Here is a 27,613-nt window from a genome sequence, read left to right as displayed (position 1 = left end):
ATGGAGAACTTTAATTACCTAGAATCAATAATAAATAAACAGGGAGGAGCAGAGGAAGATATAATTCTAAGATAAGAGAGCACAGATAATTTTTAACATGTTAGGGAAAATATGGGGATCAAAGCAAATAATTCTAAAAAACAAAATCAGGTTATTTAATACAAATATCAAATCAGTTCTACCCTATACATCAGAAACACAACAATAACAAAAGCAATTAGGAAAAAACTGCAAACCTTTATAAATAAATGTTTAAGAAGAATTCTACAAATAAAATGGCCAGAAAAGATATCCAATAAAGAGTATGGCATAAAACTAAACACAAACCAATAATGCATGATATCAATCAGAGAAAATGGAGATGGATAGGGCATGTACTAAGAAAACCTGAAAAGACAAAGTCAAACAAGCATTAGAGCAGAATATACAGGAAAGAGGTAGACCAAAAATGAGCTGTGGAGAGGAGTAGAAGACCTCAGAAAAATTGGAAAGATCTGGATACCGACAAAGAGAGAAGCACAAAACAGAGTCAGATGGAGATCTGTGGTCGAGGTCTTATGCTCCCAGTGGAGTGAAGAGGAATAAGTAGTAGCAGTTTTATGTCCAGCCTTATTGCTGATGTGCCTGAGGGATTTTCAAAGTTGGAAGTGTCTCAATACATGGAAGAAGTACAAAAGATGTGGAGGCAAAAAAGGGAGATGGCAATGCACCAACAGAAGAGGAACTCAGGGATAGGGATTACGTGCTGCTATTGGGAAAATGGAGCAAACATGGAAGAAGCTGTTACTGACCCATCAAATATGGCGTGTTAGACATCCTTAGGAATTGTATCTATGTTTGAAGACTGCTGTAACTGGAAGATTCTTTGGCTACTTAAGACAATGGTGTAAGAGCAGAAATATGCAAAAAATTAAAATTTTTCCAAATGATAATAATATCAGCTCTTTTTGTACAATAAAATACAATACAATATTCAATACAATATGGTATTCAATTTCAATATTGTATAAGTATGAAACTGGATGCTAATTTAAAAATGCCATTTAACCACTTTGCAGACAGTGTTTTGATGGGTTCATTTATAGTATTTGTGTGTGCAATTTTCATCAACCGAAAAAAAAGATATAAAATGTATTTATTTATGCTATACATTTATTGATATATCATTACACACACAAATACTATGTACATGTATAGAGAAGATATTCACACTGCCAACATGTGCATCTTTGGCACCATGGCAACTCTTGGCTTGTAATCCTGTAATGTTTGTCTTGATGATCACATATTTTGCTTTGAAAAAAATGTTATCCAATTAAGCATTATGGTCTGTATTCAAAGGCCTCAAAAAAAAGTATGACTACTTGCTTAAAATACGACAAAAAAAAAAATTCTTGTTTATACCTTATCAAAATATGAAAATATTGCCCTGAATAATAATAATTATTATTATATATTTAGGAGGAGGATTTTTCTGAACTCTTTTCCATTTTGATTTTTTTAATGAATGGCATGATTTTTTAAAAATTCATTACTTATAATACATGAAACTTCATATAGCCTCATGATAATCTCCATGAAGATAAATAGACAGAAGAAAAGACTTACAGGTTCAATTCTCAGAAGCTTAAGGAACTTTTTTCTGGACTTTTTAAAAAATTTTTTAGTGGTTCACAGAGGTATGCCCCCCCCCCCCACACACACACCTCTTCAGAAGTAACTGGCAGATAAGATAATATATTAGTTGGGATTAAATTATTAGTTGTCTGGCCTCACTTCACAGCATTTTGGCAGAAATTTGCTCAAGTACTGACAAGTACTTGAGCAAATTTTTTTTTTTTACTGATTTCAAAAAATTGGAATAAGAAGGCATAAGAGAGGAAAGGAGAGAAAAAAAATAACAAACTTAAAAGAATAACATCAAATTAAACTAAAATAAAAATATAACTGCAATGTAATTTTATTATTACTGTAACCTATATAAGAAATTAAAGATTAAATTATAGCTCCACAGTAGTTAAAAATTACATATAGCAGACAAATGTAAATCTAAAAGGTTCTAGTCTTTTTTTTCATGTTGTTAATTATGCAAAAATACATGTCCATTAGCATTTTTATTTTAGCAATAACAGCAACAAAGACAATTTTTCTAAAAACAATTCACTAAGTTCCTTCTAAATATCTAAATTTCTTGGAGCTCTTTCTATGATAAGTATTGTGAAAATTATAATGCATTACAAGCAACAGAAAAAATGAACGAAATAAAATAACACTGAACTACATTTTTTTTTTTAAATCTTCAAATTGCACTATTATTACTGGAATGTTAAAAGATAGCATGACATCTTTAATGATGACTCACTGAATTAGGTGCTTTCTACAAGTGAAGGAACATGATTTTTAAAAAAAAAATCTTTAAACAGTTAATTTGAAACATGACAAAGACCATGATTGCAGCTGTAATTTCATTCTTCTTACTATCTCTCTGACACACACACAATATGCAAATTTTATATACATACATACAGTCGAGTACCATACACACTGTAATGACATCACATATTTAGTTACCAAACTGTTATGGACAATATATCATGCTATTTATACTTTAGTCCAATATGGAAGTTTGGTGGCATTCATGGAGAGTTTGAAGCTGTTCCTGATCCCGAGCCTGTAATCTGTTGGTACTGTTGTGGACTAGTGTGGATACTTCCTGCAACAATGGGAGGTTCAAAACATGTGAAACTGTCTGGAGATTGTAGGGAATGAATGTACAATGGATTGACATTTGCAGCATCAAAGTGAGTACTGTCATAAAGGGAGTTATTCTGTAAAATTTTGAAACAAATACCATAAATGAATATCTGAAAAGTAATAAAACAGAGCTAATACATAAGTATCTAATTGTAAAAATCTACACTTTTCGACATAGAAAAACTACAGTTAACTAAAACAACAACAACAAAAAAAAAAAAACTAACGAATTTTCTAAAAGATTTAAAAGTAGTGCAGATATGATAATATAACTACAGTGATGTCTTGTAATTTTCAAATAATTTTAGAACAGAGAGGGAGAGGCTTCAGGAACTTCTGTTAAATGTACTTTTTAATGGAACCTGTAAAGTTATTATAAAGTAATTCCTTTGGATAAAAAAGTACAGCTTTATGTAGTTTTCATAACTTCTATATATGCATTCTGCTCTTATGAAAAAGATATGTTAGTGGTGATTACCCTATGTTTCTTATATCTATTCTTATAACTGTGTAATAATAATTTCTAAAGCACAATGTCATGCAGTAAGTGAGTGATGTACTAAGTTAATTGAAAATAAAAGCAAAATTAATTCCAGTGATATTAATTGTGCATTATTGTTTTTTATGTCTACAAAAAAATAGTCTGGTTCTTATTATTTGCATTTAGTTTAGAAGCATCAATATTAATTATATCACTGTTGCTTGTCTATGAGCAACAGCAGTTGTATGTGCATTATATATATATATATATATATATATATATTGTTATAATTAGGATTGATAATATATATATATATATATATTTTTTTTTTCAAAAAACTTTAATGGCTGTTATTTTTTTGAATAATATTCTAACCGAGTAAAAATGAACTCTGAAAAAAAAAAAAAAAAAAAAAATATATATATATATATTATATTATTGTCACACACAAGAGGCAGAATGGCCTATAGTAAATAAATGCTGTATGTGAGCAAAGATACAACAGAAAAGTGATTTTTGTTTTCTTTTCTACAAATCTGATACCTGATTTTGTTTTTAATTATTGAAAATTTAATCAGTTGAATTTTTGATGAAAATATAGACAAATATTTTTAAATTTTAAAATATAGAGTAAAAATATGACATCAGTAGAGTAAAAGAATAAAAATAATATTTATTCACTATATGTTGCTTCTATTACCTACAGAAAAAGACCCCCCCCTCTCCTTCCCTCACCATTTAGTATTCCTCTTGATAGTTAGATTAATTTTACATTACAGAGTAATGATGTACCCACTGAAAGTTACTTATTATATACAAAAGTTATTCATTATACAATATTTTAGTGGAATTATAATCACATCTTTTCTCCTAGTAAATGTAATCCTGCACCCAGATTACTGTCTTGCACCTATCCTTATAACTGCATGTAAAAATAACCTCTAAAACTCAATTCATTTAGTGAGTGATGTATTATAATCAAACTCTCTCTCTCTCTGTTACATAAATTCATAATTGACAGTCATTTCATATCACAGATAACAATAAAAGAATCGTTTCTTGCAGCAACAGAATCTTTATTTTCTGATTTTAAAAATAAAATCATTTCGAGTATTAAAGATTTACAACTTTCCAGAACAACGGTATGAGAAGAGTTGAAATTTTAAGTGACGATCTGAATACTCAGTTAATGTCAGACATTCACCAGTGTTGCGTTTTCATTACAATTTGATGAATCAAACGACTTCACTGACACTGTTCAGTTAATGGTATCAATTCGCATGGTATTTCAAGATTATTCAAGTAAAGAAGAACTTTTGAAAATTGTACAATTATTGGGAAGGAGTTATTTAAATTACAGGCAGATGATGATAGGGAACTTCTGTTGTACAATAATGTTTGCTGGCTCAGCAGAAGTAAATTTTTAGAGATTTCTTGTATTAGTTAATGATATAAAAATTTTTCTTGATGAAAAAGGAGATATTTATCCACAATTGAGTGATAAAAGATAGTTGTTACACTTATCATTTTTAGTAGATTTCTGTACAAAATTAAGCAATTTAAATCTAGAGTTACAAGGTAGAGATAAAAAGTTTCCAACAATACTTACTTTTATTAAAGAAAAATATAAATGACTGCGAATTTAGACAGCTCCCATATTTATTAAATGTTTTGAACAAAATCAAGAAATGCTTCGGTGTGATTTAAAAGAATTTATTCATGAAACAGAATTAGTTGAGGAAGAAATAAATTCAAGATTTAAAGATTTTAATAAAACTGAAATGATTGTTTCTTTTATCAATAATCCATTTCAAGAAAACTTGAACATCACAGAAATTTCAAATAAAATTAGTGGACTGTTTGATATAAACCAAGCTGAAGGAGAACTTGAGATAATAAACATTCAGAATAATTTACATTTAAAATCAATAAACAATGAAGTCATTTGGAAGTATACACATGAAAAATTTCCAATATTAACTGATATTGCATGAAAAATGCTATCGTGTTTCAGATCGACATACTTGTCAGAATCCACTTTTTCAAATATGACTGTCATAAAAAATAAATTAAGAAACCAAATTACAAATGATCATTTGGATGATTGTCTGCGATTGACAACTTCTTCATATCAACCTGACTATGAAAATAATGCGAGGTCCAAACAATGCCAAATTTCACATTAACTTTTTTTTTTTTTTTTTTTTAATCAACCAGCATTTCCTGTAACTTGTGAATTTCTAATCAATCTGTTGTTTTTTCTAACTTTGGTTTTCCAAAATAGAGAAATAAATATTTTATTCCAATATATTTGTTTTATTTGTTGTATTAAAATAATTAAAAGTGATACATAAAGTTTTTAGGGCTGGGAGAGTGGGTCCTCTGAAGTGAGTGAGCTCATTTAGCTGCATAGTTGTGCGTAATCATATATCAGGTTGGGGGAACGTGATCTATATAAGAGAGTAGATCGCCGAATAACTTAGTATAGAAAAAGTAGCTCGCATAGTAAAAAAGGTTGAACACCACTGCTATACAGCCTGCAATGCCCTCTGTCTGAAATGAACCTTACACTTGATAAATGAACTGATATTCACTGTCATTTCTGTTGAAGTCAATATGTATGAATTCTGTATTAGCTATGTCCTTTATCACTCTCTCCAACTTAGTATCATCAGTGAATAACTGGATATCATCTTTTAGAGACCATCATCAGTATCATTAATATACATGATAAACAACAATGGCCTAAATACAGAACTCTGGGTACACTACTGGTCATATCCTTCTCTCAGACCCTTTCTTTGTGTGTGTGTGTGTGTGTGTGTGTGTGTGTGTGTGAGAGTGAGTGAGTGAGTGAAAGAGAGAGAGAGAGAGGCAGACAGACAGATAGGGGATAGTCATTGAAAGTTATCAGGTATCAGAATAGTTGATAGCAAATCATGTAAATGCAGAAACTGCTATCCGATCTCTACAAATGAAGAGAATTATTTGGAGTGGGATAGAAGGTACAGCAGCTGAGTTGTCTAGTAAAATGACAGACTCAGCAGATTTAGTAGAGGATAAGTGTTTTGGGATTGAATGAAACAAATCAGGGTAAATGATTCTGGTCACAATTTGGGAGAAAACAGTTGGGTTTTAATGAATGAATCTGATGGGCAAGATCAATCTAAGAGTCCCTTCAGATCATAAGAATGTTATTCAAACATGTTTGATGGGAGCTAGAGTAAGTGATTCAAATAAAGCTATTCATAAGAATAATGAAAGACATTCTGAGAATGCTACTATGGGAATGAATGATTTAAAAGTAGAGTTATCTTTTAAAAGACTGCAGAAAAAGTTTTTGGCACTCATATTAGTTATTAAATAAAAAGTTAAAAAGATTTCATTAATGTAATGCTCAGGTTTGACAGAGGAAATACAGGCATTACATTGGCACTTAATTAGAATTTAATTACATGGATTCTAATTGGATTTGGATGTTCACAGCAAAGACAGCTAATTTGATTCTAAGCTATGTTTACATGATTGTTACTTTATTAATTTACTGACCAGTTGGTTAATAATTGGAACTCTCAGTTTGACTGTGCAACACAGATGATGTGTTTTGCTATATGGTCTGGTTCAAACACTTAAGATATACTAAAGATAATACTTGTAAAGATATTAAAATTATATAATCACACATCTGCCCAACTTAGAACACTATTCTGACATTCAGAGTGGTGCATCAAAATCCTCCTAAAAATTCCAAATGTCACAAAGATGAGGGCAATCGAGTTAACTGATGACCCCTCTCTCACACACATTGCCAGTCTGTTTCAGTCATATATTTTTTCTATATTCAATGTTTTGATGAACAGGCCATTCCACCACTTTGCCTCCAGCCTATAAGAATATGAGCAAATGCTGGTCAACATATGTTTATTATAAAACTCCAAACCCACAAAACTAATTTCTCATGCTCCTTTTATTATTCCATCTACCTCTGTTTTTTGGAACTACCTTCCTCACAACAGTCTTTCCCAGCTATTCAAGAAACATCCACAGGTTCTTATTTTCTTCTTCCGTGGCCAAACTTGGGGCTGAGCTTTTGTAATAGTTTTGCAACCTCTCCTGTGTAGACATGTTTAATTTGTATATTAATGATGATACAGGGAATGGTTTAAGGGGAAATATCCAGTTGTTTGCTGATGATGCAAACCTTGGGAAGGTAGCAATTAATAAAGTAATGTAGAGATTATGTAAGATGAATTAGACAGACTAACATTTGGGATGACAATATTACAAGCTATATAATACAATGAAGGAAATGGACTGCAAAAAGTTGATTAGGCTAGGATTTTGGAAATGATGGTGAAAAGAGAGTTGAGGTTCAGATGGAATATGCAAAAGTAAACAAAGTAATGCAACAGAGAGAGAGAGAGAGTGATATGGCTGTATCTTGACTATTGGGTATGTGTAGGTTTGTTCACTAGGATTTCTTGGGGAGTAGAGAGGATCCAGAGCGGGGACACACTTGCCATATGTGCAATGTATGTGACACACACACAGGCGCCAGGATAGTAAAGGCGCCAAAGAGGAGGTAATACTTTAAAAAAAAAAAACGTTTTTTTAAAGTGATTTATTTTATTGGAGGGGGAGGGGATAGGAGCACCAACTAAAGTTTTGCACACAGGCGCCGGACACTACTGGTGCGCCCCTGATCCAGAGAGGAAAGGACCAAGATGGTGATATGTCTGTGGAATGATCTCTATGAAGATAGTGTTCCACAGATGAAAGGTTTGTAAGAACCTTCTAGATTTTTTTTGCCTGGAGAGTGGTGAAAGAAATGAAATGATTGTATAATAACAATATTTAGTCCAACAATATGGTATCCTAAAAACACTGGGCTATCTATTCCAAATGTCACATCTCTTACCACAGACCTCAATTATCTATGCCAGGCTATTTCAAACAGTAGCTACATCCCTGCAAAACAGATAAAATATAGGCACTTCTCCCCAGACAGATCAAAAAAAAAAAAAAATTCTCATCTCCTATATCCAAGGTACATCTAAAAAGAAAGATAGCTAAAGTGCTTAACAAATATAGTTGACTTTCACTATAGCAAGCTCATAGGAGTAACATGAATAGTTTGCTATACTGCATAGTTTACTATAGGGAATTTTCATTAGCATAGCACTGTGCCCATGAGGGTTTGGTTGTGAATTTTCGGTAGTTTGTTATAGTGAGTGAATTTGCTATAATGAGAGTCAACCATATAAATAATCTTCACACCACTTCAAACTAGTAAACTTTATACTCCATCTATTAATATATACAGGAGCGCATAATGTGATGTATGGCTGCTTAGCCTACTCTACGCAGACAACAAGAAATGTCAACATCTGCCTTATAGAATATAAAAAATATATATATTAATATTAATAATAAAAACAAGCCATGGTTAGCAGATCATGCAATGAATACCTCCATGCCCCCCCCCCCCCCCACCAGTCCCAGGAGGATTATGATAAGATGTTAGTTCTTTTTTTCTTTTTAAAATTTTAATTGGTTCCACAATTATCTGACTGTTAGTGACTTGTGTTCTGTGACAATTTTTTTTTCTTTTGCTCTGAGTGAGGATGCTGGTTTGAAATCCAGTGAGTTTATAAATTATTTTATTCTTTGTAGTATTCAGCGAATTCCATTAAAAAGTTCAGATGAGTTTTGCAATACTTCCTTTTTAAATTTTTCAGACATGAATTTGTTATTTGTTGACAGAACAGGGAAGAAAAGGGGGGGGGGAAGGGGTGCTTGTTTTCTATGAAAAATACTCAGCATATCACAAATAGTTTAAAACTAAAACTTCAGCATCACACTCAGCCTAAGCTGCAGTTCACAACTCCAAAACACTAAATCTCATTTTATAGGGTCTAAATGCCCCAGATTGTAGCAAGGCCATCAGATGCAACTTCTGCCTGTCCACGTTTTCACTGTCTCTCATCCAGATGGTACATCACCCAAAGACAAGTCTGACCTACTGGCATCATTCTTTTCTTCCAATTCCTGCACTGATGCCCATGGTAAAGTACTCCCCGATCTATCAAGAAATACTCACTCCATGCAACCTCTAGTTTCCCACCTGAAGGAAATCAAAAGAGTGCTAATTGTCCTGATGGTATAGCACCTATTGCACGCAAAACTTGTGCTATGGAATTAACACCCATCCTATATGGCCTTTTAACCTTTCCTACTCAACTGCCATCTAGCCTACAAGCCTGCATTCAGCTAATTCCAAAGAAAGGTGACAAAAGTCAGTCAAGAAATCACCATCCGACTGCTCCTGCTTCCTTTAGGATTTGAAATCAACGAGAGCAAATCATTGAGAATGGGCAGAAGTGTAGAGCCTTGGGGGGGGGGGGGGGACATCTGAGGTGAGGAGACCATCTCCAGAGAGGAAGTTGCCAAGCCAGTTGCAACTACCATTCTATGGTAGTTCACTGAGCAGACCTCTTTGCCAGACTTAGTCAAATACTTGAGCTATGTTGAGAGAGGATGAGTTTCTCCATCCATAGCTTGAGTCCATATGAGGGTGGTGAACACTAGAAGATTAGCTGTAGATTAAGACTGCCATATTGCTGGTCTTCGAGGAGCATAGAAGTTAACTATGAGAGGTCATCAATAGCCAACTTCTATGCTCCTCGAAGACCAGCAATATGGCAGTCTTAATCTACAGCTAATTTTCTAGTGTTCACCACCCTCATACGGACTCAAGCCATGGATGGAGAAACTCATCCTCTCTCAACATATCTCAAGTATTTGACTAAGTCTGGCAAAGAGGTCTGCCAGTTGCAACTACCATAGAATGGTGGTTGCAACTGGCTTGCCAACTTCCTCTCTGGAGATGGTCTCCTCACCTCACCTCAGATGCTCCCCCCCCCCAAGGCCATACACTTCTGCCCATTCTCAATGATTTGCTCTCATTGATTTCAAATCCTATCCTATCCATAGTTATGCTGATGGTAATATCCAATTTTCCTTGTCATTTGACAAGCCCTGTAGTGTCCAATCATCCGAGACTGCAAGATCGTCTATAAATAATGCCTTAAATTTTCTGATCTCAATATCTTTAAATGACATGAAGATAACTTGTGAACATCTCAGAACACAATTCCATATAATTTTCTACAAGAAACTTCTCACATCATTTCTCCTTATTTCTGATAACACTCAGACATCTAAACATCATCAGATTTCTCTTCCTGGGAGTGATCTGTTCTCCAGTCTTTCCTGCCACAAGTAACAGCTTCTGCAGCTGCTAAAAAACTTGGTATACTTTTCAACACAATGATGCCACTTTTCACTGATACAACTGCTAACACTGTATAAATCTCAAATCTGCCCAAAAAAATGGAATACTGCTCAGACATCTGGGGTGGTGAATGGAAAAGGACAATCAGATTAAATGATGATACATCCCTCATGAAAATTCAGTTCCTGCATTACCTCTTCTACAGGTACTTTTATAGTCAACGCTCTACTGAATTAGCCACTGTCATTCCTCCAATTTCTTACAAAATCTAAGAACAAGAGAAGCTGGCAGTCTACATCCATTTACCATCCACTTCCAAACTTACTGAACCAACTCCTCCTCATCTTTCATTTTTTCTACCTCAGTTCTTTGGAACAGCTTCCCTAACTCTGTCTTCCCCAAAGACCTTCAAGTAATCAAAAAACACGAGAGGTCATCAACAGCCAACTCTACACTCCTCAAGGACTGGCAATATGGCAGTCTTAATCTACAGCTGATCTTCTAGTGTTCACCACCCTCCTATATGGACTCAAGCCATGGATGGAGAAACTCATCCTCTCTCAACATATCTCAAGTATTTGACTAATGCAAAAAAATTTCTTCTTGCCTTTTTACACATACTCAGCAGTGATGTGCTACAAGTTCTGGATCAGATAAGAGAAAATAATTCAAAATCAAAGTTGTCATTTGTGAAGTTGTTACTGTTGATTTCTCTTATTGGAACAGCACAACAATACAAGAGAAATTTGTTGGAATTAGAATAAGAATGTTCCTCAAGCACATTGATGAATATGCTAATAACATCCAAGCTTGTTATTAAGAGATGTTTGACAAACATCTCTTAATAAGCAATTAAGAGATGTTTGTCACAGTGAGAGATGAGTGTGTAATAAACACATAACTAAACTAAGTATGTAATCAATGTTCTCACTATGCAAACTTGTAGAGATTACAGGAATAGTCTGTTATAGAGGACAGTTCAATACTTCAAACTCTCTACTATTCACTATTTAATGAATTTCTTATAGCATAGCACTGTGCCTAAAGGAATTTGGTCGGCAGTTTTTGGTAGTTTGTTACAGGATGTCAGTTTGCTATAATGATAATTGACTGTATAAAGAAAAAATAATATATATATATAATTTCAATCAAGATTTTGTTTAGTATTAACTTCAAAGAGAAAGACGTTTTTTTTTCTTCTTTCTTTCATTGAGTTCAATGACAAGTACCAGCTTACTTTTTCTCACTAGCTATTTTATTTAATAAAAAAATAGTATTTGGCCACATGGCTCCAATGCACTCCTCTCCTTCCTAACACATTTAAACAACCAACACTCCAGAATCAAATTCACCTGCCAGCCTGATGGAACCTTGGTTTTCTCAGTCTATAGAAAACCCACCCATACATTCACCAATTCCCCCCCCCCACACACACACAACAATATGGAGTCATTAAGAAACTACACAACAGGGCTAAACTTATCTGTTCAAATGACAATGCCCTAACCACAACAGAACTAAACCACATTCTCAACACTTTCTCAGCCAATGGCTACCCCCCCTCCCCAAAAAATATTGGAACCAATAAACCACAATCCCCTCCTCCCCTCACAACAAGGATTACTCTAAATCCATCACCATACCCTATATCCGAGGCACCTTGGAAAAAACTATGAAAATCCTAAAAAAACATGACTTAAGTCTTGTTACAGACCATATAAAAAATTGGCATCCCTTATCCATTCTGCTAAAGACCAACCTCCCCCATAGACTTACCTGGGGTATACCAGGTCCCTTGCAGCTTGGCCAAACAGGCAGGACAGCTAATATCAGAATTTCAGAACACAAGGACTACATCCGGTTTCACCAATATAGCCACTCTGGTTTGCAGACCATGCGCTGGATACCCGCCATAGAATACGGTGGAAGAAAGTCATGATAATACACCATAGTAAATTCAAATACGAAAGGCTTTTCATGGAATCAGCCTCAGCCCTAAGAAACAATCCAAACCTCAACAAATTTGGTTGCATGAGACTGCCCCAAATTTGGGAAACCTACATCAGAAGACCTTCAGCCTATTCGCCCAAGAATACCAACATTGCCAGCAAGGGGGCATCAGGACTTTTAGGAGAAAGAATAACTTCCTGCTTCGTCCTCATTTACTGTTTGTTATGCTTGCGTAGACGTGTCTTGTTTTTAAGTTCCTGTGAAAATGGCAACGTGACGTTGCCGAAATATTGGAAGTGTATTAAAATTTATTTTAATGTATATCCCATTGTAATTTCCGTAAGCTATTTAGTAAAAATGTATAACCGACGTCTAAGCCTTTTCATGAGAAAAAAAAATAGTATCTATCTCATTTTTAATTCTTTATATTAATGGATGGCAAATATCCATATTATTAATTTATTCCAAGTAGGTGAACTTTATTTGAACTCTGAAACTTTAAAAGTGACTGATATCTTATGAAATTTCATACCAATCAAGAGCATTACTTAAAAAGACATGAGCTCTGAAGATTTCATTATCATTATAGCAAACTGACATCCTGTAACAAACTAACAAAAACTGCCAACCTGGATACCAAAAAGGTTTCAAGTCCCGATGGTACCTATCAATCATTCACAAGAGATGTACTAATAAACTGACAACGCTCCTTTACCATCTCTGCACCATATTATATTCAGGTAGCATCCATCCCCAACAGATGGAAGCAAGTCCATATTATTAAAGCCTTGTAGTGACCAAAAAAAGTATTACTCCCCTCTCCACCCCTTTGCATCCAAGTAATATTTATTGCAGCATGTCATATCAGCACAAAATAATAAATTCTTTGGAAAAAAGAAATAGGATAAATGACAGAAAACATTATACTGCAATCCAAGTTTGTTTTTTTTTTCTTTCTAATAACTCCAGAAAAGACCAGTTTATTATAATAACAAAGAAGTACCTGATAAATATAATCTGAATCAGTTTTGAGTGAAGAACATGATAACTGATGAGGTAAACTGACATTATCATCTTCCACAACATCATCAACTTGGGCTTTATATGAGAACATGATACTTGGTTGGGTGACACTGAAAAATTTAAAAATTAATTATTAAAATATGCAATGATATAATTATATAAAAGATTTTTTTTTAAATAGTAAGATACATATCTATCTATACATACAAGATGAGGCAAAATGCAGTGAGCAATTTCTATCATTTTTTATTACACACAAATAATTATTAGCAGGAAAATGCTATAAATTGAAATAGGAACTCAAAAAATTTGTGTACGCATATGTCATAATTAGTTTCAATTATTACTGATCTAATCTACAAATTTAGAGCTGAGACAGGAGAATGCTTTTTGCAGTTTCATTCCACAAATTACGTCTATGTTCAGCAAGTCTTTTCAAGGAAGTTGAAAAGAATCCTCCAACTGCAAATTCCACTCTTAAGCAGTGTCACAATTGCATGTTTGAGACACTTACACAGTAGTCTGCTATGTGTTTTGTATGGACATGATGGTCCACAATGAGAACATGACATTCCTGTTAATGGTGCGTTTTAGTGATGAAGCACACTTCAAGTGTCAGGAAAAGTCTGGAAATTATAACATCAAAAATGGCTACTAATTATATGAAGAGCCAAAGGCTTCAATTCGGCGACATGAACTTATTTAAGTAAAGGGATATTTCATCCCATATTGTTTCTTAGTCAAATATAGAAACTATAAAGTTTGGCGATTCCAAGCATAAGCAAATACCTGGATAGTGCAGCACCTGACCCATTTGGTAGTGTAAACTAAGGTAACTCATAGTAAGGGTAGAGCAAGCTCAGATCACTATTCTTGGTATTTACCCATAATGTGAACTTAGTTCCTAGGAGCTGTATTACTGTTTTACATTATGAGAGAAGGTCACTACCCAGACCAGTTTCAACCTTTATTGAGGTCTCATCAGTGAGTAGGTAGACCTAGTTAATACCAAGTTTGTAGCAAACAGAACTTACATCCCTTCTATGAGAATTGCCAAGAAGTGTCCTAATAAATTACTAATTATATGAAGAGCCAAAGGCTTCAATTCGGTGACATGAACTTATTTAAGTTAAGGGATATTACATCCCATATTGTTTCTTAGCCGAATAAGAAACTCAGAGTTTCATGCCGAATATAGAAATTATATAAAGTTCGGCAATTCCAAGCTTAAGCAAATACCTGGATAGTGCAGCACCTGACCTATTTGGTAGTGCAAACTGAGGCAACTCATAGTAAGGGTGGAGCAAGCTCCGATCACTATTCTTGATATTTACCCATAATGTGAACTTAGTTTTTAGTTTCTATATTCGGCATGAAACTCTTTGAGTTTCTTATTCGGCTAAGAAACAATATGGGATGTAATATCCCTTAACTTAAATAAGTTCATGTCACCAAATTGAAGTCTTTGGCTCTTCATATAATTAGTAATTTATTAGGACACCTTCTTGGCAATTCTTATAGAAGGGATGTACGTTCTGTTCGCTACAAACTTGGTATTATCTGGGTCTACCTACTCACGTGTAGTATCTGTTCGAGATCCAGTTCCAGCGACCCTGAGGGAGAGCTCCATGTTTGCCAGTCCTGCTGCGAGAAGTATCCCTTTGGTAAGAACCTTTACAGGGTTTTGGTCCCTATATCTGTCTGTGCAGGCCTTATCTTAAGGCCTGTCCATTTGTGAACTTAGTCTTTTTTCATTACAAAATTATGACCACATTTTTACCACGAGTGAGGATGCTCGGCGTCGAAATAGACGCCAAGATTCCAAATAGGACGTTAGTGAAAGCTTTAGTGGACGTCGTAGGCATAGACAATATCTCTGGTCTTACCCCTTATGGAGGTGGCCGATATCAAGTTGTAGTAAAAAATGCAGAAACAAGGGAAAAACTACTAGAAGGCATTGAGTACCAGGGGAATACCATCTACCCCTTTTTAGTAGGCAGTACCCTTAAGACACTAAAAATTGGAAAGAGAGGTTCCCTCTAGAATATCTCGAGGGAGGAACTGAAGTCATTAAGAAAGTATTTGCAACATGGGGAGTCGCACGCGACATCCAAATCGCCAATGACACTGATTTCTCTAACTGGAAGACCGGAGAAGTAACTTTCTGAATGGATATGAAGAAAGAAGTGCCCAACTTTTTGTTTTTAGGCTCTGCCAGGGTAGTAATTAACTACCCTGGGGTAAGGAAGCAATGTTTTCGGTGCAGATCACTCAAACACCTAGGCACGGACTGCCCCAAGAACAAATGCAGGTACTGCATGGTGGCAGGACATGCCCTAGCTCAGTGTGAGGCACCTTGCCTGAAATGTGAAAATACAACCCACAAGGTAGACGTTTGTCCCAACAGGACACAAGCAGAATGAATAGGAGGCGCTATATCGCCAACTCCAGTAAATAAATCTGAACCCAAAAAAACGACATTCTAGCTATAGGCAAAACAGCAGAGGAGCCTAAAACAATGGAGCCGGAAGAATCTCCAGTCATCCAACCCTCAGCTAGCGTGACAGTAACAACAGGAAATCAAGCCGCCACCACGAAAAACTCAGAATGGAAAAAAAAGAAAAAAAAAAAAGAAACGTAACGCAAGAAAAACTCACATCGAGATGGAAGCGACCACCAATGAAAGAACAGAAGTAGAAGAAATGGAAGCCAGCAACAACAGAAAAAAGACCAATCAGCCCTGAAGAAGGAGAAACGAAGAGAACAAAACCAGATAACAGATGCCCAGAAGAAGTATTGGATTCTGAGGAAGAGGAAGAAAGGGAGATCAGAATAAAACACCAAGAAGAGACTGAAGAATCGAGAAAAGGAAATATCACACCAGTCAAGGAATCAGAGGAAGAATCCATCCCCGCCGTGGATGCTCAAAGGGTTCTAATGCACTTAATCCCGGAAGACTCCGAGGTGATCCTCCAAAGGGCAATAGACAAAATAGGGGCACCTATGCTTCTCCTCATAGGTCCTGAGACCATAAATTTCGAATGGGGAGACCTCTATATAGAAAAATTAAGTGAACTAAACCGCATAGCTAAAAGGAATCGTGGAACTAAATGAAGAAATGGAAAGGAGGCTGTATAAAGCGCTTCACCAAATAATAAATGGCAGGGAAAAAAACAGTAGCTTCTCAAATCTTACAGAAATATACAACAAAAAAAGAGTTAAGGGCACTCTAAAAACTTGTCCTCCTTTCAGGATCAACTAAATACTTAGTTCTATTGTACAACTTATTGGTTCTCTAGTCACTGCGGAGGGGGTAGACCTGAGAACTTGAGCTGCGAAGGCTTACAGCGAGGCAGTGCAGCACCTTGTGGGCTGCATCACTCGGGCTGGGTTCTTCCCCTAACTCTCGGTTCTCTAGTTGATAATGCCCACCTCAATACGGAACCTGTTATCACGGTTTTTTTCAGTTGTAAAGAATAGTTTAAGAGTAATCTAAGTTCCAAATTTTAACAAACATTTTTCTTTTTTAGGGACTATGAGATGATGTCTCCAGACCTGGATTAATCTAATCTAAAGTTATGTTTTTTGGGTAAAGTAAAGGGTAAATTTTAAGTTTTTTTTTTAGAGCAGTGTAAGGAGATGATGTTTTACAGACCTTTTAGCCACAACCTCTGGATTATACAGCTAAACAGGTTGACTGAGGCCTCTTTCTACCTCCTACTATCCTACTCTACCTTTCTTTAACTTCCCCTATAACTACCTGCTGACCCTCAGCAATCTTTATACTCCAAAGGCTGATGATGATGAAAGACATGAACTCCCATTCTACCTACTCACTGATGAGACCTCAATAAAGGTTGAAACCGGTCTGGGTAGTGACCTTCTCTCATAATGTAGAACAGTAATACAGCTCCTAGGAGCTAAGTTCACATTATGGGTAAATACCAAGAATGGTAATCTGAGCTTGCTCCACCCTTACTGTGAGTTGCCTCAGTTTGCACTACCAAATGGGTCAGGTGCTGCACAATCCAGGTATTTGCTTATGCTTGGAATCGCCGAACTTTATATAGTTTCTATATTCGGCATGAAACTCTTTGAGTTTCTTATTCAGCTAAGAAACAATATGGGATGTAATATGGGATGTAATATCCCTTAACTTAAATAAATCAATAATGGTGTTTTGAAAACCCATATATCACTGTTGAACATTCAAAGCATAGTCCGATATTTTTTTTTTTTTGTCCACAATGTGAGACAAACTCAATACTGCCTTTCAACAAGATGGAGCATTTCTCTGCTATCCATTATGCTGTAACAACCTTTGTGAATATGCAAGATGCCTGGCCAATGAATTGGATGAACAGGATCGAGGACAGACCAGCAAAGTCATCACTGGATCTAATTGCTCTTGACTTTTCCTCTGGGGTTATGTAAAGGACATTGTGTATTACTACCATTACCACAAAACATGGATGACCAGCAGTGCAATAGTAGGGCTGTTTCAATGATCTGGCACTCAATCACTGAAACACTATTTCTTGTCAAACTCAATTGTTTGGCAAGAAATAGTGTTGTTTTGATGGGCATAGTGACACACAGTGAACTTTAATAAGCATTTAAAAATCTATTTGAGTTGCTGATCAGAATAGTGTAAATTTCATATTTTTGTGCTTAATACTTTATTCTCAATAAATGTTTCTAATCATGTGGCACAGACTGTGAATTTTTGCAAGCAACTTTTTTTCTTAATTGTTTCCAACTTCTTGTTCATTTTTGACTCACTCTGTATAACAGAATAAGCAAATTTTAGTATCAGTCAAAATTCATGTTTCTTAATGCCCTTAAGTTAATCCTAACATTATGATTAATCACAGTGCTAGGATTACCATAATTAAAAAAAATTTTGTAAAATACAGTGTTTGTGCACAATGTAGGAACAGTGTACTGAAAAACAGCAAATGCCGGCTTAAAGCAGAATTATTATTCTGATATTAGCAATATATATATATATATATATTTTTTTTTTTTTTTAATATGAGATTCTCACCCACAACAGGCTGGAAACCCATCGTATTTTATCACAGTGGGTGAACTAAGATTAATTTTATTTTTTATTATTTATATACTTTGTAAACTCTGCTCTAAAGGCTAAACATGGAACTTTTCAAGTCATCAAAGGCTACAATATGTAGGACACTAGACGATGAAATTCACCCCACCCCTCAATGACATTTACAAAAATCCATGTCCAAGCCAGGATTTGAACTCACCAGCTGGTTCACGAGTAGGTACACTGTCCACATCCAAACAGACTTACAATGATCAAGACAAATTTTTACATCTTTTCATCAACACGAAATCTGATTCATCTATTCCGAATTAAAGGTAAATTTTACAGAATACAAACTGCATGATCCCTTTGTTCTATAGCAATTTTAAAATACATGTAGAAAATATATTGTTTTTAGAGATGAAAATGCTGTTTCATTTTATGATCTGCTCAATATTGCAGCGGCTTCATTTAATTTTATTAGATGAATAAGTAATTCAGTGACAATCATAGTGGTTGAGGTGTTAAGCACTTGGTTTTCCAGAAATTCCATACAGAGACTAGCTGGAAGGGGTAAGGGGAAAACCATATAGTATTATCTAGTTTGTATATTTTTCCTTTTCATGAAAACTAACTCAAGTGTATGGTTAATTTGAATAATTAAAATATCAAGGCGGAGGGAATGTAGCTTAATAAGATCACCAGTCAGTGGTACATTGATAAATAATGAAATAATACCAGAGCTGATCATAATGCCTGAATTCCTTAGAATAAGATTTTTTATTAAGGTTATAAAGTGAATAGAATTTTTAATGAAGGAAAAGAGCTTGAGGAAGGATAAGTGCAAATTTTGCTGTCTGGCAAGTTTGTAGGCAGGACTGTTTTATGCTATCAACAATAGGACAAAGCAGGATATTGGGTTTGTGAATTTTTGGGACACTATATAACCATCACAGATCTAAAAATATCTGAGGTGGTTATGTATACTGTGCCCACTTTATAAGATGTAGGACTTCCTTCAACTGTGATGACTGCAGCAATCCTGCAGAGCATGCTTTCCACAAAGATATGATAGCAATCAATGGAAATTTTGGACCATTCTTCCTGTAGGCATGTAATGAGGTCCTGGACTGTTGTGGGGCAGATGTCCCTAGTCCTCACCTGGAACTCCAGTTCATCCAACAGATATTGAGATCAGGGCTCTGTGGAGGACAGTCAAGTGTGGTGATTTTCTTATATAGTGAAACCTGTAACCATAGAATAACACATATACCACAGTAAATAACTTTATTATGTAAATATTCACAATTATCAGTACAATTATCAAACGACAACAGGACTTGAATTAAAAAACAGTAGTGTGATTGAGGATTAAAACTAATGGGGCGAATTTAAAACAATTTTCCAAACTTTTGGAATAGAGACAATTGTTCTGATTAAGATTAGAACGATTATATGTTCATGTTTATATATGGATCTATGTAGCAGCTTAGCGTTTTGCCATTGGATTCTGTGGTTAGCATTTTCCACTCCATGTTGTGCAAGGCCAGATTTATGAAGTTTGATAAGACGGATATGGTCTTGATGGTCAGAGATACGTTTATTTATAGATCTTTCTGTTTGTCCATAGTAAGACAAGTTACACGAACATGGCACTTTGCATACTCCAGGTAGCAGCATTGATGAGAGTTTGTCTTCAGATGATGACCTTGATATGAATTTTGAAACGTCGAGTGTTCATTTTGGTTTATATTAAACTAAAGTTTTGCTCTGACACAGTAGTTGTCTCCATAATTTTCCATAATGTATTCTGATCACTGTGTAAGCATGAAAGAAAGGACTGGTATTACCTCTTTGTTCCCAAAAGATCAGCTTTATAATTTTACACTATAACGATATTAATCTATTTATTTTACAATCTGCACACAATGCACATGTTGTTCCAATGTCTCTTAATATGATTTAATCTGTGTCTAGCTTGCTACTGTCCAGAACTTGATTTGCAGATGTGGCTATTTCAGTTCATATCTGAATGAAAGGAAATTCCCAAGGTATTATGTTTCAACATGAGTGATGGTGGTGGTAGTTTTACTATTTTATTTGCTCTGTATGTTGGAAGGAAGATATTGGAGTGTTATATACTTATCATCTGGTTGATTCAGTGGATTTAATTTTGTCTTTCAGAGTTTAGGTGTATGGAGTTTTTGATGACCCAGTTAGTGACCAGATTTATGTCTGGTTGTATATTTGCTTGGACTTGCATTATTATGGATGGATACCATAGCTATGTCATCTGCATATTGGAAGATCTTGCCTCTGGTTAATATTATGCATACATATGTTTAATCCCTCTGGAATTCAGTTACAGAATGGACCTGATATGCGAGATTTGTTTTCTGCTTTGTGCATGGTTTTAGCAAAGGCACCATTAATTATAATTGTAAAATCTTCCAAGGATGTTGTTCACTTATTCTTCTGGAATCCATACTATGTTTTTGTAAAGATACAAAATTTTTCTGCATATGTTGCAAATTTCTTAAGAATGATCTGCACCGTAACTGTCTCGATAACGTAGAGTAACTACAAGCATGCAACTGCTGATTAAATTTCTTTTCCCAAATTCATATAGTGTGAATAATAATAACAACAATAATAATACATATCAATTGTGATATCACTTATGCACTTCACTGTCAATCTGTGCTGTGTAACATCTATCATAACCCAGTTGCTTATATCTTAAGTCTTTTACATATGCAAAGCATTTTGGTTTAGGATAAGGTTTTGATTTTTAATGCACCACACTGGACATTGAGTCATTGTGGAGGCACCTTCAAAACTTGTGAATACAGCAATTAAATTCAACATACAGAATATTTGTTAGTATTTAAATTATCAGATGTTTTTCTTTAGTAGCATAATAAGGCAAGCCTGATATGTGTGCTCCTTTCCTTCAATATTCCATTTATCCAGTGTAATGTGTGCTGCATGTGCAAAATTTTTATAAACACCAGGCCTCTTGAAAGTAAATGAGATTGTTTGGGTGATTTAATTACGGAAATTTTTTCGTAGGTATTAAGGCAACTCTGAGGTGATACTGTTCTAATATACAAGCTATTTAATCTGTGATGTATGGTGTTTTATTTAATTTTATTTTATGAAGTAAAAACTTAAGTTTTTACTTCACTTTTTTTCAAATAAATTTTTTATCATCATCAATTTCTTCATAAGCACCCTCAAGAGGGTGTACAGGATACTATGACAGTACTATATGATTATGCTACTACTAATCTCATATCAGCAATTTTCCATCAAATTAATCTATTGCTTGTCAGCACTTCAATATTGTCATATCTTATTTTTTTTTGTCTTCGAGGGCAGTTCTGACTGCATCAATCCATCTTGATCTTGGTCTTCCTCTGGTTATTTTCCCTGCCATCAAACATTTTTTGTTAACCTGTCTCTTCCCAATCTGTTTAAGTGACCATACCATCTTAGATCAGCTCTGCTCACACATTTTTGAATTAATAATGCTAAGCTCTTTCCTAACAACTTCATTTTTAATATGATTCTGCCATCTGTTCAATCCCTTAATTTTTTTTTTCAGAACTTTCATATAGTCTCTAGTCTGATCAAACAACTTTATTTCTAATCCAAACCTCAGATCCTTAAGTTAAAATTAGTTTGAACACTGCAAGTTCAGTATTTTCACTAATTTCTTCTCTTATTTTGTATAAATTTTTGAACTAGTTCCCCATCATACCAACCTTCTTTATTTGTTGTCTATCTATACATTAGTCATATTGGAAATTTGGCTGACAGATCTTCAGCTGCTTGCTGATGATGCAGAGATAAGCAGGGTAATCACAGAGTGATCTGAATTGGCTGAAAGTGTGTGCAAATGATAATGACTTTCAATTCAATGTTAATAAGTGCAAAATTATGCACTTTAGCATGATGCAATATCTAACAACATATTATACTAGTGGAATGATATTTCAAGTAACTGGTGAGGCTAGAGATCTTGGAGTTTTGGATAGAAAGTTGAAGTTCAAAGGATCCATAATAAAAATCACAACTACAACTCAGAGAATAATTGCAATGTTGAAATAAACACTGACATGTAAGAATATAGAAGTTGTTTTGCCTCTATACAAGATTTTGATATGACCATACCTGAATAACTATGCTCAGTTTTGGTTTGCTGGGTTCCAAAGAGATAAAGAAGCTGTGGAAAAGCTGCAAATAAGAGTTATAAAAATATTGGGATGTGGATTAAAATGATAGATTGAGAGTATGTGGTCTACAGACATTGGTAGACAGAAGAAAGAGGTTTCTGATATGATAGAGGTCTATAAACTTTTGAGAGGGCATTATAGGATATCAGATAATAAATTTTTCATTATGTGGAAGCTGGGAAGAGGACAATGGGGCATCAATGGAAGTTAAATTTGTTTGCAGTTAAGAAAAGGGTAGGAGCAAGATTTTTCTCTCATAGACCACCATGAGTGGAACAGTTTACCTGTTCAAATTGTGAGTGCAGCTACTGTGCATGAGTTTAAGAGAAGGTATGACAGCTGGTGTGGGTAATGTATGGCCTCTCTTGATGAGTCCTTTACTACCCAGAGGTCTAATAATATAAATGGTTCATCCAGATATTGTGATCAGTATTTTGTTCCCTATAAGTAGTTTTTTTCCAGTTGGCAAATATTTATCAGGTCTGATGAAAGGAAAAATATGGATATGATTATTATGAATTTAGTTATTATTATACCATGAAACAATAACCTAAATGACATTATCTCTAAATATTCATACCAAACCAGGTCACCTGTAAGAAGTAAAGAACTAAGCTGAATAAATAATATGAAAAATAGTGGAAACAGGTGCCTAACTCTCCCTAGTACCTGATTAACATCACTATCTTCCTGTTTCATTCAGTTTTGTTTACTGTTTACTGATTTGTAACTTAAGGAAAAGCTATATTGCACTCAGCATGAGGTACCACTATAATTTAGTGTTTTAAACAGCTTTACTGTTGGTGCTTTATTATATACTTTTTCAGGATTATCAAAGCTTAAATAGTAATCTGATTTTAATCCTATGTGCAAAAAGTCACAGACCTATAATAGTACTGCACGTGAGCAGGTGTTAAGAAGAAACCTGTTGATATGCCTCTTGAACTATCGAAAGTCATAGTCTCTGAGGAAAATTGCATGGAGAAGGCTGTTCCAAAGAACAGAGATAGACAGAATGAGAGAGGAGGGTGGAGGAGAGAGAGATTAGTTTGGTAACTATGAAGCTGAACTGTGCATGAATGTTAACCAGTAACTTCATTTTTACTTGTTTAAAGGAACATGGAGAAATGATGGTGGCCAGTTAGGTGGAGCACTGTCCATGAAAATACCCGCAGAAAAGTCATAAGGCAGAAATAGAACATCCATGATTATTCGATAGTAAGCCTGTGTGTGTGTGTGTGTGCATGTGATAGAGAGAGGAGGGAAAGTTGTCTGAACCACACTTCTCTTCTGAATAGCACCAAGCATTTTTATAGAGGATTTTCATGCACTACTCAGAATGTGAGAACAGTATTTAAAGCTGGCCAAATTTGGAATTTATTAGGAGTTATATATATGTAAAAAGTAGTGTTTGCACTAGGAAAGGCTAGAGGTGTAAATCTGTCCAAGAAAATAAATATGATCTGGGCATTATCAAAGATAAAAAGGAGTAAAGTGAAGTGAAATATTTGTTATGAGAAAAAATAAGACAAGAATATCTTTTGATTGCAGTGAAGTTCACAAGGCTGTCTCCCATATCACTAGAGATCAGTGTTGAACACATCAGTTATATAAGATCTTGAAGCTTGAATCATTTGGGTACTACAAGGCTTGTCAAATGAAGAGGAAGAATAGAGTGTGCTATCATCAGTAAACCTATGAATAAAATTTGAGCTTAACAAAGGATCTCACATAATTCTTCCTTTATCGGTATAAAGGAGAATTATACTGATAATTCTCCTTTTTGTGGGATACTCCTGCATTGGTAGGGAATAACCAGAGAGGAAACTACTGATCCAGTTGAGTTAGAAAGTTTATACACTAGACCTGATCAAGTGATCTAGAAATCTGTGTCAGGAGCAGGCCTAGGCTGCTCCAGACTTGTGCCTAAAGATGGATGAGTTTGGCTTCACAACTGGAGCGATAGATTCCAACAGTGGTGATCACTAATTAATTGGTGGACCTCCAGGGAGCAAAGAAGTTAGTTGTTGATAACCTTCTACATTGTTTTCAGAGGAGCTAGACAGGGCTAAAATGGCCTCACCTACTCTCTATAAGGCAATAAAAAGTGTTAGCTGATTTTTGATATATATTCAGTTGATGGAATTTTTCATATTATGGGGGGTGGGGAAAGGACAACATTTTTCTCTCACAGGGTGATGCGTGATTGGATGTGTGCAAGCAATGTGAATGAATTTAAGAATAAGTATGATAGCTGGTGCGTGTAGTATGTGGCCTCCCTTGATGAGTCCCTGACTCCCTGGAGGTCTCTCTTAATACTACTACTAATAATATATGCCAGTGAAAGTGGGTTTGTGATAAACACTGGTTGGCAAATTACGGAAGCTGTACGGGATGTCTAAACATGATGTCTAAGAATAGTGAGCTTATCCCAATCATTTTCCTCATTGAATTGGATTTGTGGTTGAAAGCTGCTGATTTGTTGTAAGAATACAGCTAAATGTTAGACCTCCCTTTAGTAAACAATGCCAGAAAATGATGATGCTATTTAATTTCCAACCTTACCGGATACCAGAAATATCTTGAAAAAGTTCTCTGTGTAGCCTCTATAATTGGATTCTCCATATTCTGGCTTAAATGTTCTAATAGTCATCAACCTTTCATGAGTGAGATTAGCATTAAAAAAAAAAAAAAAATCAGAGGCTCATTTAGCAGATAAAAATAAAAAAGAAATATCCACTTTGGTGATTATTTTTTTCGTATGTTGCATGTTATGATGGGGTAATGTGTTCATGATCAATCTAAAAAAATTTGTTAAATTATTATTTAATAAAAATGTAGTTTAAAAATATTAATCTCATTAAATATAAATTTTATATAATTTATATAAATTATAAATTTGTATGTATATATACACACATGCACACCCACACATATAAATACAAAGTTTTCAGAAAAGATAACCAATGAACATTTAAATGCAAATGTTTTTGAAATATTTCACAGTTGAGAGTCACCAAAAAAAAGAAGTTAGTCATTCACCTGTTTTCTGTGTACACACATCTGTCCTAATGTAATTAGTACATGTGACGATAGTGATAATTCCAATAATAATGCCCTCATCACTGAACTTATCCACAACATTCTTAGTCAATGGCTACAATCCCCACCAGATCCAAAAAATTCCAAAACTATAAACTACTCCTCTGTACCCAGAACAGAATACATTCAATCTATTACCATCCCATATATATAGCAAAATAGCAAAAGCAAAAATCCTCAAAAGATACAACCTTGTAACACTTACAAACTATATTAAAAAATGGGCATACCTTATTTGCTTGCACATAGACCTGTTAGCAGAATTAGACAGTATCCCAAAAGAAGCATTCCAGAAATGTTTCAAAGGATGGAAGAAATGCTGGCAGCAGTGTATACAAAGTGGAGGAGAGTACTTTGAAGGTGACAAGCCCGAATAGCTTCTAAGACAGGAAAATTTTTATTTAAAAAGTTCAGGAATTTCCCGGGCAAACCTTGTATGGGCTCATAGCTCAAACATCATAAGATACGTTTTTAGTGCACTTAAACATAATATACACTTTGCTATAGAAAAAAGAAGTTAACAATAGTCTTCCCCCCCGCTTCCTGGACACATAGTTACATAACTACCAAATAGTTCTTATCCTTTTCTGTTTATAGGAAAGCACATACTGGAGGGCACTTACACATAGAGTCAGGGCTATTTGCTCAAATGACACAGCCCTGGTTATAGAACTCATAACTTTCTAACACCATTTTTTAGCCAATGGCTACAACTCCTATGAAATAGATAAATTACTCATGTCCCCCCCCCATATTTAACAGCTAGATCACAATGAAATTATTCCCATCAATTATATTCACAGTATCAGAAAAGATAGCTAAAGTTCTTTGCAAAAGTAATCTTCATACCAACTTCAAAACCACACATTTGACTAGCAGCAACCGTCATGCATTCTCCTTCTTTGTACCTGCAACTTAACCTACTTTGGACAATCTGTAGTTCAGTTAACATCTGCCTTGAAGAAAATAAAAACTGTGTGTGTGTGTGATCATCTATATGGCAAGTCAGGACCAACAGACTATACTCTGGACATTCTTTTATACAGGATTAAATTGCAGAAGAAGAAAAAGCAAAGTTTTCTGCACAAATGTTTCTATAGCTTGGAGACTATTTTTAGAATCAGCATTCCTCTAATCAAATCAACATATATGGCTGCATTACTTTGTCAAAGATTCTGGAACAAGATCATTCTAAGACCACATTTACCCAGACTTTTCTGAATTAATTATTTTTAACTGGTCCCTAGTTGGCGCCTTTTTTTTTATAACATTTTTCCTTTCAGTTACAATGTAAATTGTTTCTACAACTATCTAACTGAGTGTTACATGTCTACCACATTCGTAATTTTGTGCTCTGAGGATGCTAGTTGAAAATCTGATGAAATATTAGTAAGTTCAATAAATGAATTATTTATTTTCCTCTGGTGGTGTTTATACTATGAAACTGTTATGAATAACAACCAACACCTAAGCTTATCTATGCATATCACAGAGGTCATCGTTTGAAGATTTTTCTGAATGTGATGCTAATACTTCATTTACATCTGCTTTGAAAACTTTGGATTTATTAGTCATTTCTGCATCACTTTTGGTCACCACTAAAACAATTATTGAAGAGTCTTGAGAATTAGAAACAAAATCAGGACATAATTTTCTGCACACAGACCAACCAAATAACAACTAAGCTTCACTGCATGGAGTAACTGTTTTTCACATATCAT

At 34.7% G+C, this 27,613-nt stretch overlaps 1 protein-coding gene across 1 annotated transcript in view; it reads right to left on the bottom strand.

The window, feature by feature from the left end:
• Positions 1–2,342: 2,342 nt before the first annotated feature.
• Positions 2,343–27,613, bottom strand: part of LOC150101833 (transmembrane protein adipocyte-associated 1 homolog) — a 237,980-nt gene continuing 212,709 nt past the window's right edge. Inside the window, exons 11-12 of the mRNA XM_090400676.1 lie at positions 13,483–13,612; positions 2,343–2,828 (exon numbers count right to left, since the gene is read on the bottom strand). Coding sequence (XP_090256802.1) covers positions 2,637–2,828; positions 13,483–13,612 — 322 coding nt within the window. The 3' untranslated portion in view covers positions 2,343–2,636. The remainder of the gene's footprint in view (positions 2,829–13,482; positions 13,613–27,613) is intronic.

The sequence above is a fragment of the Typopeltis vanoorti genome, chromosome 11, assembly GCF_054136105.1.
Source record: "Typopeltis vanoorti isolate ZY-2024b chromosome 11, IOZ_Tvanoo_1.0, whole genome shotgun sequence".
Taxonomy (NCBI): domain Eukaryota; kingdom Metazoa; phylum Arthropoda; class Arachnida; order Uropygi; family Thelyphonidae; genus Typopeltis; species Typopeltis vanoorti.
The sequence above is the reverse complement of the archived record's forward strand: the minus strand, read 5'-3'. Positions and strand labels throughout refer to the sequence as shown.